Below are 15,634 nucleotides of genomic sequence, written 5' to 3'. Positions count from 1 at the left end.
ATATCGAATTGCAATAATTATAATATTACGTATACTATATGTATATTATATGATTATATAAATATAACATTATACACATAGTACATACATATTATATATATTACATTTAAATTATATAATATGTATATGACATTATTATAATTATTGCAATTTGATAAGAACAAAAGAAATAATTTTAGCATTTGAAAAATATATACGTATATGTACAATATATATGACGTATATACAATATATACGTATTCAATTCGACTTAAATTCTCATATGCAGAGGCATAGATGATGTCGAGTGTAAATATCGAAAAAAGTTCATGTTGCTCTTTTATTATGTTATATATAAAAGTATTTAAAAGAAGCTCTATACACACACACACACACACACACACACACACACACACACACAAGCGCGCGCGCGCGCATATTTTATTCTCAAAACACGTAACACAGAAGCAATATCCGTATCAGTCTACTTAATTTTATTTTGATTAAGGCGGCTCCAGACGACATGGTCACTATACGTTAACTTTACACACATATTCTGTGTGTGTGTGTGTGTGTGTGTGTGTGTGTGTGTGTGTGTGTGTGTGTAATATTTGCTAATATGTATATTAATCATACCATCTAGAACCGCCTTTATACGCATAATAGAATGGCATAAATTTTTACTTATGAAAGAAGCTTATATGCATCTATTTTATTCTCGAAACACGTAACAGAAGTCATATCATTCTGTATCAGTCCAATCACTAAATTTTATTTTGATTAAGGTAGCTCTAGACGACATGGCCAATATATGCTAACTTCACACACATTTGTTAAATATTGGCTTACATTCAAGCAGATAATTATGCATGTGTGTATGTGTATGTGTAATATTTATTAATATAGAGTACACTGGTATATTGACCATATCATCTAGAACCGCCTTTATAATAGAATGTCATAAAATTTTACTTATGAAAGTTTATATGCATCTATGCATATTTTATTCTCAAAACGCATAACAGAAGTCATTCCGTATCAATTCGATCATTAAATTTTGATTAAGGCGATTTCAGACGACATAGCCAATATACGCTAACTCTACATTTGTTAAATATTGACTTACATTTATGCAGATAATTATGTGTGTGTGTGTGTGTGTGTGTGTGTGTGTGTGTGTGTGTGTGTGTGTGTGTGTGTGTGTGTGCGCGTGCGTGTGTGCGTGTGCGTGCGCGTGCGTGCATGTGTATGTGTAATATTTACTAATGCGGAGTACACTGGCGTATATTGACCATATCATCTAGAACTATCTTTATTTGTACAAAATATCATTTAAATTTTTACTTATAATAATTCATTATTGCAATGTTTCTAAATGATTAAAATAAAAAAAAATACGAAAATGATAGATAAAAGCATGATGTAATAATACAAAGTATGCCATTGTGCATAATGGCGGCTAAATATAATTTAGGCTTATTTCTGATCGGTGACAAATTCTAATAGCGGTTTGATATTGGCTTACAGAATTTGGAATCAATTTTTAATCGGTCCACTAGATATCCATGAGACTGTCACACTTGGTATTCTTACATCACGGATGAAAAAATTTCAGATTAAATGTAAATACTGAAATTGATTGCACAATTTTGATTTGTGATAAAAAAGTTACATAATATTATATAACATGATCTGCTCTGAAGTTAAAGCGTAAGAATATAAGAATTGATCAAATAATCGTTTACAGATAATAATTATACTATTTCTCACACGATGAGTAAATTTTGTATAATCTGTATTTGTACAAATGCTTAAATATATAAATTATTTTTATGTTAAGATTTTTTTAAATTTTATGAAAACAAAGAAATGCATACTGGATTTACTTAAAATCGCTCGACTCACGCTTCTCTAATTAAGCAAGTCTTCAATATCTCGCATAATATCATCAGCTGATGTATCCAGTCGCAGATACTCTTCATCGGTTTGCGTATACTGTTGATCATATGGTTGATCTGCTAATAACGAGGTTTCAATATCCTCAGTATATGTGACAACGGATGATCTGTCGTCTGACGCTTGTTCTGGTTGCACTTGAGTTTTCTCTTCGTTCGTGCTGCTATCGCACAGTCTAATCTCTATATCAACTTTCCTATTAACTAATTCATCGACATAGTTTTGTAGCCTCTCGCAGTAGGATGTCTCATTGCTGTGACTCTCCTCCTTTTCTTTATAGCAAGAAGTTTGATCGTCCTGACTGTCCGTCGCCAAACGTTCATTTATAGTTACGTCTTCGCACGGTTGTATTTCGGTTTGTACTTGCATTTTGCATGGTTGTATTTGTGTTTCCATTTTCAAAGATCTTCGCAATTTTATCGGTTGTATCTTGACAACAGGTTCGCTACTCTTAGCGAATTCAGAACTAATTTTACACTTCTTCGCAGAATTGGCGCTCTCTTTGTCGCATGGCTCATCGATCGAACGCCTTTTCATGCTCTTTGCTTCGATTAGCGACGAAGGCTCCGATACAGACGTTGTGTCCGTCAGTGTTTTAGCAGTTCTTTCCCTCTTTCGTTGTCGAATCTCCTCCAAGGACAATATCTTGAAGTTTAATTCTTTTGACAATTCTTCTTTTTTCGTCTTCGATGTTCTGATCCATCGCTTAGTCCCGATTGTTTTGCTCATTTGTCTTTGATGAAGATCATAGTTGCTGGCCTCATAGGAGTAATAAGCCGCACTCTCTGCTTGGATCTCTTCAAGTCTCATCTGTTCATAGGTCTTGCAGTAGGGCACCTTGGGCTGCGATTTTACCGGCGATGGTGCACTTTCGTTATCGGATTCTGAAAGAAACATACAAAAAATAATGAATCAAAATACATACAAATAATTAAAAAATTTCGAATATTCGGTGTCACTGGATGACAGTTATTATTACGTAATCAGCTTTCTCTCTCTCTCTCTCTCTCTCTCTCTCTTTCTCTCTCTGTCTCAATGTTTCTCCCTTTCTTTCGCGCGCTCTTTCTCTCTTTCTGCAGATCCAAGTATGTACACATCTTATAGAGTATCAGATTATGTGACGATTACGATCTTGGTAATCTGTCTATCATTCAGACATTGTCCAGAGAAATAATGTATTTAATTTTGCAATACCTTGTGAAATGGAAATGAGAATAATCGAGTTGGAATTTACATGTCTCGATTTTCTTGCAGTCACAATCATAACTGTTTTCAATTACTCTTTGAATTTCGTATATCCCGCGTTTTACGCGCGTACGCTCCGAGAAAGCTCCGGGCAACACACAACTCAAACACAGCTTTCATAATCAACGTCTCTTTCCAAACGTCCTTGAGGTCATGTATCATTTTCAAGCTGATCTTCATTGAATGTTGTCTTGGTTTTGTGTCTTTCTTCCAACTTCGGTTTTAGACCTCGAACTTCTCGTTTCGTGTTTTACTTATTTACATTCACAAGCTATTTATTTATCCAACTGACTCGCCGTCACATCAAGTTTTATTCTCACGCAATAACATTTTTTTTCTTGACGCATTTGTATCCGATAATAGAAACGCTTACAGTATTCTTCTTCGTGATATCAATCGACAATCCATTTTAATAGTCACTCATAGTCAATCCATGTTTTTCATTTTCGTCTTGAAAAATTAATCGCCCTTGTGCAAATAAGAAAAAAGATAAAATATATATCCTTATATATATTACGCAACACACATATTCATATTTAAACTTTTATATATGTTCAGCTGAATGAGTGATTGTTGTCTCGTGACTATTATCTTTTCTATCTTTTGCCTTCGCTTTCTCTCTCTTCACACACACATTTCTTTCGAAAATACCATTTTTCCTTTTTTTATCAGTTTGATTGCTCTTGATAAACCTCTTTTATGCTGCTGCTGCTGCTGCTGCTGCGTGCTACCTCGAAGTTGTACAAAACGGCGATGTTTTTTAAACATTGACGCACTCGGACTTGATACGCACTTCGAGCACAATTATACGAATATAATACTTACTTGTACAACGATTTACATAACAAATCCGTACTCTCGATCGTTGTCTTGATCTAGAAAAATGCGCGAGATCAGCAAAAGTTTTGGTAGTAAGATAAACGTCCCTGTGACCTAACATGTAACTATCACTCTAAATTTTTAGGAATGAAATTTTTTTCCAAGAGAAGTGATAGAAATTGCGCCAGTCTGGCAAGAGTGAATTTCACTTTACTTCTTCAAAGAGTATAAACTTCCTAAAAGATCAGAACTTTAATTATTAATATTTTGCTTCGCGAGCGACGCTTTTCCCTGCTATATTCGTTTATTTTATGCAAAAACACATTAAATGAGATTAATTTCATCAATATTGGATACAGAGAAGATAAACTTATAAAACATTTATCTTCAGTCTGTTTTCGGAGAGTGAAATTATTTATTCATTTTTCGCAGAGATTGAAAATTGATCGCTTGAAATTTCTCGCTTGGAGTGATTTTTCGCTCTCGAAAATTTCATTCCCAAAAATTTAGAGCGTATCCAGATATTTACATAAAATTTTTTATTTGTTTATATTATTATTAATCTCAAATGTTTTTTTAAATATAATATAATATTATAATTTAATTATAATAATATATCTTCTTAAATACAATTAAATTATAATAATATAATAAAAAAATATTTGAGAATAAATTTTATCTAATCATATGAACATAGCTACATATTCAATCATTGGGACATTTATCTTATATCACGATATCATAAAAATTGTACAACCTTTGCTTGGCAGTCGGGAATAAAAAACGAGTAAACGTGCGTAAAACGCTCTTAAAAGTAATAAGTGGATAAACGGAACTGCGGTTGGAAGACAGTAAGAAGTAAGAACTAAGAAGAAATAAGAAGACCCATTGAGAAAGAGAGTAGCCGGTAACGTTGGTGAAAAGATTTTTGGTTTTCACCATTGCGGTACCGGTAACACCGCTCGCTCTCCGGGTCGATTGTCCTGCTGGTTTCGAGGTATCAAGTTTATTGAAATCCAGATATCATCTCAATGAAAAGTATTGATTTTTTTCATTCGCTTACATCAATTCGTTATAGTTAAATTGCGCATCGCTTACTCTTTAGCATATAATCAATCTTTCTCTTCCTCCACGTTCGGCCGTTCACGATCGGCCGAGAAAAAAGGCTTTTTCGTTTCTTCCTTTTTTTTCTTTTCTTTTTAAATCAATCTCTCTCTCTCTCTCTCTCTCTCTCTCTCTTCTTTATCACTCACATTCGAGACAAGAGAAACAGAACGAACGCGCGTTTCCGCGCCATCGTTTCAAGTCGACGTAATGACGATCGTGGACGTTCCCGGCGCCGCAGTTATCACTATTATCATTATCATCGTCCCAATTCTATCGCTGCAGGAAGTATCCCCAGTTCTTCTTGCCGGTGCCCCGAATCATACTCGGCAAACTCCCGAGAGTCTCGCCCGCGCTGCGGACGTCTGTTTCTCGTCCACGAGACAGATCGACGATTTCCCGAATGGATCAGATCGGGGCGCCGGGAGGTGAAGTTCGCGAGATCGAGGAAATACCGTCCTCGAAGTCGTTACGTCGACTGTATACGATTTCATAGTTCGTCGCGTAGTTGATCGCGACGCGACCGAGGCCGCACACGGGAGTAAAACGCATTGGAGAGGGGAAACAAGGTAAAAATAAAATAGAATGAAATAGAAGGGAGAACTAGAAAGGAGAATCTAACGAGAAGAGTAACGAGAACGTAAGGAAGCAGAGCTTCGGTCGCGCACACGGCCGAGGGAAAAAAAGAAAAAGAAATCAGTTCGCGATTCGATTGGCACACGCAGAAGCCAACCTAGAGAGATAATCCCGATATCGCGAAATGATGCCACAAGTCAAAAAGGGACATAAGTAAAGGGCTGCATACAATCAAAGGAATAGGGAACAGAGAATAAAAATTTCAATCTATCAGAAATTATACAAGATTTCTGATAGATTGACATTCTTATTTCTGTTTCCCGTTCTTTTGATCGCGCACAGCCTTTAAAAAGGACTTGAAGTAATCGGGGAACAGTCGTTCGAATTTATATCGGTGAGACTTCGAGTTAGAGGAACATTAACGATAAGGAGAGAAAGGTAGAAGAAAGAAGGGGAAAACGAAGGTTGGAAGAAATTAAGAGCGGTCGAAAGGCCGCTCTCTCACTCACTCGCTCTTATGCACTCGCGATTGCGCTCCGACGCATTTAGCATTCCGGTGATCCATCGTGACGAATCGCTCCGATTTATCGCAATTTATCTGTAACTATTAAAAAGAACCGTCGTGCGAACTCGCGACGAATCATCCCCAAGATCGCAACAATCCCCTTGCGAATATTGAATGCGAAAGCGTCGGCAGCGCAAGACAGTCGCGAGACAAAATACGCATACACACTTGTAATCACGACGATTGCTTTTCAGCACTCTCTACAATTCGTCGTAGATGAAAATCAAATTAACAAACTAGAAACAATGATCTTACAGAAACGTAGATCGGGGGAAGGGGGGGAGGGCGGAATAGTCGCATGTAACGCGACCACCTCCCTTCTTTGCGTGTAACATATTTATATATATATATAATATGTAATATATATATGATAATATTCTCTGATCTATCTTTGTGTGTGTGTGTGTCTGTGTGTGTGTGTGTGTGTGTGTGTGTGTGTGTGTGTGTGTGTGTGTGTGTGTGTGTGTTGTCTTTCACTCGGACGCACAGACGTGCCTTCTTGAGCGTGTGAACGTACGCGGGACGAATGAAGCGGGGAGTCCGCAAGCCGCGCGGTAACGCAGAAGAAATAACATCTCGTGCTCATATAATAATAAGACGCGCGTCCGGTCCAAATTACATTCGGTCATCGGCGTAAATCGCCGATTTAATTGCAATCACATCGCACGTCGCGACGTCTCGTACGTCCGCCGAGAATACGACGAGACAGGAACGTCTCACATCCGAGTAGGACAACAAAGCATCGTACTGTACTCTGGAACTGTACGATCGCACGTAGTAAATTTACAGTGCCGCGAGACTCCGCGACGATCGGCGCGGAGCACGCTAATGATCGCTCTCTAAATTCTTTAGGGTGAAATCTCACTCCAGAAGTGTGAAAATTTTGCCACTCTTGAAAAAGACATGAAATCGCTCGAAAAAAAAAAGAGTTAAAATTCTGCCACTCTTGAAAAAGATCTTTCATTCTTTTCGAGTGAGAGATTTTACTTCGAAGAATTTAGAGAACAGGATCGCCGATGTCTCGATCCCGCTGATTAGCTTGCCGATACGGTTATTTAATAGCTGCGGATAGACGTTAAATGTAATCGACAGATCCGCCGCGCGCGGATCAGTCAGCGAATTTCGTCCCTCAAAAAACGCTATTTCGCGAAGTCCCTCGCCGAAGAGCAGCGGAAGGGACCGCCGCTGTGATCGTTCATATTAATTATTTTTATTTTTATTTTTTTCGCACTATCGTCTCCTCACACTTTTCGCACACACGCTGTCTATCGGACACATTCTCTCCATCTCTCGTTCAATCCTTTTTGTCGTCGTATCTGTATTTCTTTTCATATGCATTCATATTGCTCGTCGCTCTTTTTTTTTCCATCTTTCATACTCGCGGCGCAGCCATGTATTATGTGTGCCTTATCTATTCTCTCTTACGCACGCACGCACAATTCGTAAATCCTCGCGATTAAACTCGCACGCGTAAGGCTAATATTACATTTATCTGTTTTTTTTTTATCGTACGACAAATGTAATATCAGCCTAACTCGTAGACCTTTGTGATCGAGTTCGATCGTCCGCTCTTTCTTGGAAAACTTGCGCGTCCTTCTCATCGATTATAAAGAAGCGTAAACGTGCAAATCTATCTGGGATAATCGCCCAGTATTTCATATGCTCTATCCGCGTAAGAATAAAAAACGCGAATACTGTGAGAACTCTAATACTTATTTTGCAAACACAAAAATACGAATTGGCGACTCCATTTACGGTTGAAGGCACAAAATCCTTGTCGCCCAAAACACGCGCGATTTTGCGCGGAGAAACTGATAAGCCGATCGCACAAGTATTCCACAAAGAAAGTCAGGCCCGATCCAATATCGACAATGATCTCGACCATAAATATTTTATCCCTGTGTAGCAGTTAAATATATAATATATATAATATATATGTGTAAAACATTATATGCTGCATAAGAAAAATTATTAGTTTCCTATCTGCATATCGCATATTTCGCGCAAAGATATACGCGGTACGTGTGATGTGTATACGTTCAATTTAAGGTCTCTCTCTTCTTCCTCTCGATCTCACTCTTTCTTTCTCTCTTTCTCTCCTTCTCATTTTCTCCTTTTTTGTTTCTTGCATCCTCTGTCACATATTCACTCAAACCGATTATTTCCTATTACATGCTCGCATTATACAACTCAATTATCTCAAAAATTTCCCCATAAAATCTCATAATTTTTTCCCCTCTCTTCTGCCACGTGTTTTATAACGATAAGACGCTGACCTCTTATATCATTTAGTCTGTCGTGTCATCATACGCACCGTTGACTTGAAAAGAAAAAAAAATATTCGCTATCGGAAATCCGGGAAAACCGGCCCCGCTAAATAATTTACGTTATTTCTCCTCAACGTCTTCTCGCGTCCTTCCCTCCTCCTTTCGTTTGGCCGTGACGCGATTTATTACTATTGTAAAAGATCGGCACATCGTACCTTATCCCGCACTATACTTTCCTCGATTATAAAATTTTTCATCGGTGCAAGATCAATAATACGATAAGTAACATGATGAATAAGAGCATTTTTCTTTTTTAATCTTCTGCTGGCCTAACAGACCCGCAATATCAAATGCGCGATATATCAGAACAATTGAGGCGCTGAGAACACATAAAAGAAATGCATTCTTAGTAAAAATAAAAGCTAAAGTTTTATATTGAGACTCTTCGTTATATAATATCATCGGCATAGCACTAGAAACTTTTTTTTTCAAGCTGTCCCAATTTTTGTTCTCAGCGTCCCAATTAAGAGTTAATATCCTATTACCATACGGAATCTCGTAAAACGTGAATCAGTATATGTATATTCCTGAATTATGTATTCTTATTTGAAAACGATCTCGCGTTTAATTATCACGTAGAAAGCAAGCTTTTAAGCCGAATTGTTGAATGTTTTTTTTTTTTCCTATAGAGCGTCAAAAGATCACGCTCGACTTACAGTATTAAACCTATCTTTATTATTTTCTTCAATTCTCTTTTAATTTTCCCAGAGTGAATGCACAAGGGGAATTATCGTGGATTACGAAAATTTGCATAATTATTGCCCAGCGCGGGCATAGAGACTTTGTGTGAAGCGCGATATCACGTTATCCCATTTTCACCGTCCCAAAATTCTCTAATTCACGTGATAAGCCAAAACATATGAAGGCATTATTACTCGTACACGCGTAAAACACAAGGCTAAGGACGCAGTTGGAATCTGTTTAAACCTCAAACACGGATTCGCGCGCGAATATAACTAGTTCATTAAATCTTTCTCTCTTTTTCTTCCCCCTACACATCTTTTTGCTAATCAATCATTCATTCATTTTCTCTCAATCTCTCTCTCCCTTTCTCTCTTACTCTTTCTCACTCTCATTTTCTTTCTTGCGCTGTCTTCATTTTTTTTCTTCTACAATCTCATACATAATAATGCGACAACAAAGAAAGCATATATGCGTTGGTTCAGATATAAATATTTCAATTATCTTTTACTATTCGCCATTGCACTTATCTCAGTCCAAGACGTGATCGATGAACGATGCATAAGTTTTTCTTTCTTTTCTTCCTTTTCTGATGAAACGGATATATCGGTTAGTACGATTTAGTACTACATACAGTATTCTACATTCGTTTCATCGGCCACGTCAAGGATATGGATGCAAATCCCGCATCTGGGAGTGATATTTAAAATAAACTTACTAAATGCTGACAAAACGCTTTCTCGTCAAAGACACAAACTTAAAATGAGCAGGGTTCACTCGTCGTGTTATTAATACTCGATTAACATTTAAATTCCAACTTTTCGCAACTAAGAGCAATATCTATGTGAATGCAAAAAGTTTGTGTGTGCGTGTGCGGTAAAGTGGAGACCCATAGCTATCTTCTTTTTCGTTTAATGTGGCTCTTGTTTTTGCGATCTTATAGTATAGAACATCGTACTGACGGAGACACTTGAACCTCGTATTACTTAACTTAGACCATTCTGCTAATTCGAGTCCGATCGCACCGCAGCCGAAGAAAGATAGCCATAGGTGATTAGAGGGCTAATTTAGGCAAAGATTAGATATAGCAGCCCCTGCAAAAATTGATATTCACTAAATTTTTCGTGGTAACACGAGTGCAAGGTATATCGATAAAATCGACTAATATGTGCTTCAAGAATCATATTACGTGAGATTATCGATAAATGCCAATTCTGAAAAGTCAATACGATTCACAAATAATACATGTTATCCCTCTTTCCCGTGACAACACACGAATATCAAATGGATATAAATAAATGTGTGTATGGTAAATCGCACGGTAAATTACCGTCGCAATAAGAGCAACCAATGTAACAAAATCATGGTGTCCAGCGAAATCTGACTAGTTAATTCAAGGATAATTCTAGAACATTCCAGATAAAAATCCTGGTTTTTCCAGAATTTATTCATTAATTCATTTTCATTATTTAATTTTCGTCGATATACGTAATATTATATGCTTTGTATTCAAATTAAGATCTACTGTTCCAGAACCGCCAAATATTTTGTATGTAAATAATATCAAACAACAAGAAAATAATTTAGAAAATAATTTAGGTTTTAATAAATGTTCGTTTGATATTAAATCAAATAAAAACAAATTTAGCTATAAGAGATTGCAACTCGTTGACACCGATGAATCTATCTTTAATATCGTAATTCCATGTAAGTTAAGAAATTTATTTTTAATTTATTATTACGAAATACAAAAACAAATATAATTAATTTACAATTATCAGGAAATTTATGAAATCCGAATTTTTACATAAATTATCACACAAGAGAAGATTAACAAAAGGATAAGTTTAGACATCTTATTAATGCGTATGTGTAAGCACATTGTGCCAGTTATATTTTTAAATTGTGATTACGATTCAATCATTAACTAAATATAGTCAATTATTGTATATTAATGAGAACTTTAATTGAGAGTTGAAACGTTTGTTTATTGTATTCTTTTGTAATAAATGATTTGTTCACACGTCAACCTTGTAACAACTCTTATAGGCTAAATTTGTTTCTATTTAATTTAATATTAAATAAACATTCTGTTAATACAAACAATTTTTTTTACTATTCTATTTTAAACATTAAATCCAAATTTTTTATTGTTAACTTATTGCACCTTTAAGGACGGACTTATACTTAAACACGACTTTTCTTTTTATTATTTCTTTCTTTTTTCACGATTTGATTTTTTATAGAATAAAAAAATGATAAATTCCAGGCCAGCCTGAAATTTTAGGAATTTTCCAGGAAACATTAAATTTCAGTATAATTCCAGGACCCAAGGATATTCAAGAACCGCTGGACACCATGTAAAATTCAAAATAAAATTATGTTGGTCTTACACTTTATGATATTGACATATGCGTGAATATTTTTTGCATTAGTTGCTCATTAGATCTATGGTATTACAAAACAAAAGTTAAAGAATGCAGGTCAATTAAGTATCGGGAATGCACTAGTACAATAAATTAAATATTATGCTAAGATCGACACAAAGACACTTTTGTTACATACTTTCGCTTCATGCAGAACGATACTTTCGTAGTAACGTCTCTTTTTTAGTGCGTCAAAATCTTAGCTATATGTGTGACAATGATAGACTCAACGAAACGATCTAATAAGTAAGAAATTTGAAGTGCATGCATTTTTTAGGCAATTTAGGAAGAAAGATCGTTGGGTTTTTTTTTTTACTTAATTTTACTTACAATTAAAAAATCGTGGTTAAAATTGTCCTAATATTCGGGAAATTTTTTTTTATATCTTAAATAGGAGAAAGCGATAGTTTTTTCACTTTGTTGAACTATTATCTGCTACTTTCTCTTTTTATATAAAAACAAAATAGTTTCTTTGGATTGGTATTGATTGAACTATCCTATATAGTGCAAATAAAAGTCATGACTTTAATAATAATTTATTTTAATAAACAAATGATTTTTGTATAAAAATAAACAGAAATTCGCAAGTGATTTAAATGATGAAATCAACTATTTACTGTTTCTACTGTTCAAAGTGTGAAAAAAAAATTTCCCATTTTATTTATATACTTCCCAAAGATTTCCCAAAGAATATTTTAACTACAATTTTTTAATTTAGTAAGTATTATTTTTAATTCAGTAAGTATTGTATATAAATTAAGTAAGAAAAAAGATGAACCCAATCCAACGATCCCTGCGTTCTTTTCAAAAAAAATTTAAAATGCATGAACTTCTTTAAAGATTTTAATTGTTTATGAATTCTTCGAAAGTATTTTTCTGTTACTAATTAATGGACGAGAAAAATTATACATACGTCGTTGCAAAACTATAACAGTTCTCGTCGATTTTAAAATCTCCTGTACGACGTTATACCAAGGAACGGAAAGGGAAATCGGGAGGTCTGAGGCTGCGAGGTTTGCTGCGTATGAATCGATGTATACGGCGATTGCTGGAGAAGAGGGGAGCTCTGTTGATTTTGCAATGACGACAGAGACTGTCCGGAGGAGTGAGAGTGTAAATTTTGTTGATGATGTGGATATGATAGCGTATGATGACAGGGAGAGGATTGCGAGTTCGCCGGCGGGACATTTAGATTATTTGCGACGCTGATGTTACCGGGGATGTTGAGACTGTTAGGATTGTTTGGAATTGTCAGGCTCTTCGGGATATTGAGCGCGTTCGGGAGATTCATATTTGTTTGCAAGCTAGGCGGTAGAGAGAGAGTAGCTGACGTAAGATAATGTACGTTGAAAGATGGACGGGGGGGCTAGTAAAGCCTCATACCTTCTTCGAATTTGACGATGAGAGGATCGACGGCGGGACTGCCAATAAAACTACCAGCCTCGCTGTTTCCTCTTCCTTGGTCCGATTCAGTAGTACTGCTGCCGTCATACTTTGGATCATCTTTATGAAATAAAAAAAGGGTAAACACATACTTTCCATATGTACGATATTACTATACGTGATATTCATTTATTATCGTTTATATTATTTTATTTACTTATTATCATTTATATTATTTTATTATTTTATTTTACTCTATATTTTTCATTAATTCTAAATAGCATCTTTAATTCTAATTACACGGTGGACAAATTTTGCGGATAAAGAACTATAAAAAAAGTTTTAGTTAGTAGGTGAGAGCAAATGAAATGTTGAAGGGTTTTGCTAAGATTAGTTCAATTTTTTTATCTTCAAAGTTGAGCGCAAATTGAATGAAAAATTGACTTATTTTGTCTACATTATAGAATTTTTTAAGAAAACCATTAGCTTGATTACATCGCCGAAGCGCGTATTTAGAAATATAAATAATTTCAAAAATCATTAGTTATTATCAATTTTATCATCTCTGTCACATATTTTATGAAATTGCCTGCAAATGTCATTTAGCAATGTATCTAATTTTTGTTCTTTATAGTAAGCATCCATTAATTGGCATAGGTACTTAATAAAAGCATTCGCCAAGTTTATCCCATTCTGATACATGTTCCTTATCAAAGTAATCAAGATGATGATAAAGAGATTTTTAGGTTTATGTAACATCTATTCTCTCAAATGCTCTCAATATATTAGCTATAAAAGCTCGATAATTTGCTGACCGATTCTAAAAAGTTTTTGACTACTGCTTTCATGGCATCACTGTAAAAAATTGGCATTACTTAAAATTCAAAATCTAAAGTTTTCACATTGTCTGAAATTTTACCCATAATTATATCAATTTCTAACTACATTTCTCTGAATTGCTAGTTGCAATGTAATTGTCTGAATATTTCTAATCTCAATGCTTGAATATTGTCTGAACATTTTGATACCAAAATAGATTAGAAATATTCAAGCAACTAGTTAGAAATTCAGACAATTTCTGAATATAACTCAGGCACTGAGATCAGAAATATTCAGACAACTACAGCTATAATTTCAAGGAATATGGCTAGAAATTGATACAACTATGGCTAAAAATTCAGACATTCTGTCTGAAAATTCAGATATTGTGCTTATAAGGAAACTTCAGCTTTTGTTTGAATTTTAAGCAGTTTTTTACAGTGATCCCAAGATAGTATTCGAGAGAATAGATATTTATATAAACTTGAAAATACACTTTCTACTACCATCTTTCTACTACCATCTTATTTTGAAAAATAATATTAGAATCGTCCAAACATGCCGAGTGCTTTCATCAAATAATCGTGTTAATGGCAACTCATTAAAGGAAAAAAAATTGGATTGCTAAACGATATTTGTTGGTGGTCTCATAAAAAAACTGTAACTAATTGTAGATGATGAAGTCAAAGATATAGTAACAACATATAGTAACAGATAATTTTAAAAACTCTTTATAATTATTATATTTCAAATGCGAGCTTCGAAGATATAGTCAAACTAATAGTTTTCTTAAAAAATTCGATAATGTGAAAAAATAAGTCATATATTTTTCATTCATTTATATTCAATGAATAATTCATAAATCGAAAAATCAAACTAATTTTGATAACATTTTGATATTCCTTCTCTTCTCATCTAATACTAACAGAATTTTCTTATAATGTTTTATCCGCAACAATTCTTTTCAGAATTGTTCCATAGTGTTATTAGTATTAAGTAAAATTATAAATTAAGTTAAATAAAATCATAATGTTTTATATCATACAATTACATTCGATATTCTTTTGAATTTTAAAATAAAATACAAATAATTACAATTACAAAACGAATTTCATAAATTTTTATATTAAACGAAATTTTGAAAATCAAGATTAAAATTGAATAAATAAATTTTAATACTAATTGTTACCAATCTAATTAATCGAGTTTTTAGCATAATAAAAGAAATATTTACCTTGACGATTCAGCCACTCTTGATTCGGAGATTTTGTTGCTATTTCCGTAGTCTTCACAGGATTGATGGGGTCACCAGAAATAGTACGAGGACTCGTATGCATAAATGGACAATGTGGTTTCCTACATCCTCCAGGTTGTGTTTCCCAATAACAAGGAATTGATTTACGATTTTTCTACAATAAAAAGAATTCAAGTTTAATTCTTCTTCTAAATATAAAATTATTTTGTAATCTTAACTAAAAGTGCGATCCATAATGCTGCAAATGCTCCATTCACCAATCAGATAAAAGAATTTTACGAATTGATCAATCAAAGAATGCTTCAAAGCTATTTATAATGTGAAGTGGATCGAGCCCTAAATAGCATTATGGCACATATTATTTTGTTTTAATTTTTACATAATCAGGAACTGTTCGTCTATTCATTTATCTACTCATAATATCTATTTATTTATTGAAACAAAACAATTTAAAAGCATGAAAAGGCAACTATATGTGTTTATAAAACTCCACAAGTTT

General features: G+C 34.4%; 1 protein-coding gene across 1 annotated transcript in view; it reads right to left on the bottom strand.

Annotated features, from left to right (window-relative positions):
* Positions 1-1,890: 1,890 nt before the first annotated feature.
* The window catches only part of LOC108693965 (zinc finger CCCH domain-containing protein 11A-like), a 16,401-nt gene continuing 2,657 nt past the window's right edge, over positions 1,891-15,634 (bottom strand). The window contains exons 4-6 of the mRNA XM_018203203.1: positions 15,115-15,289; positions 13,062-13,181; positions 1,891-2,819 (exon numbers count right to left, since the gene is read on the bottom strand). Coding sequence (XP_018058692.1) covers positions 1,891-2,819; positions 13,062-13,181; positions 15,115-15,289 — 1,224 coding nt within the window. The remainder of the gene's footprint in view (positions 2,820-13,061; positions 13,182-15,114; positions 15,290-15,634) is intronic.

The sequence above is a fragment of the Atta colombica genome, unplaced genomic scaffold (genome assembly GCF_001594045.1).
Source record: "Atta colombica isolate Treedump-2 unplaced genomic scaffold, Acol1.0 scaffold111, whole genome shotgun sequence".
Classification (NCBI taxonomy): domain Eukaryota; kingdom Metazoa; phylum Arthropoda; class Insecta; order Hymenoptera; family Formicidae; genus Atta; species Atta colombica.
This window is presented reverse-complemented; position numbering and strand designations above follow the sequence as displayed.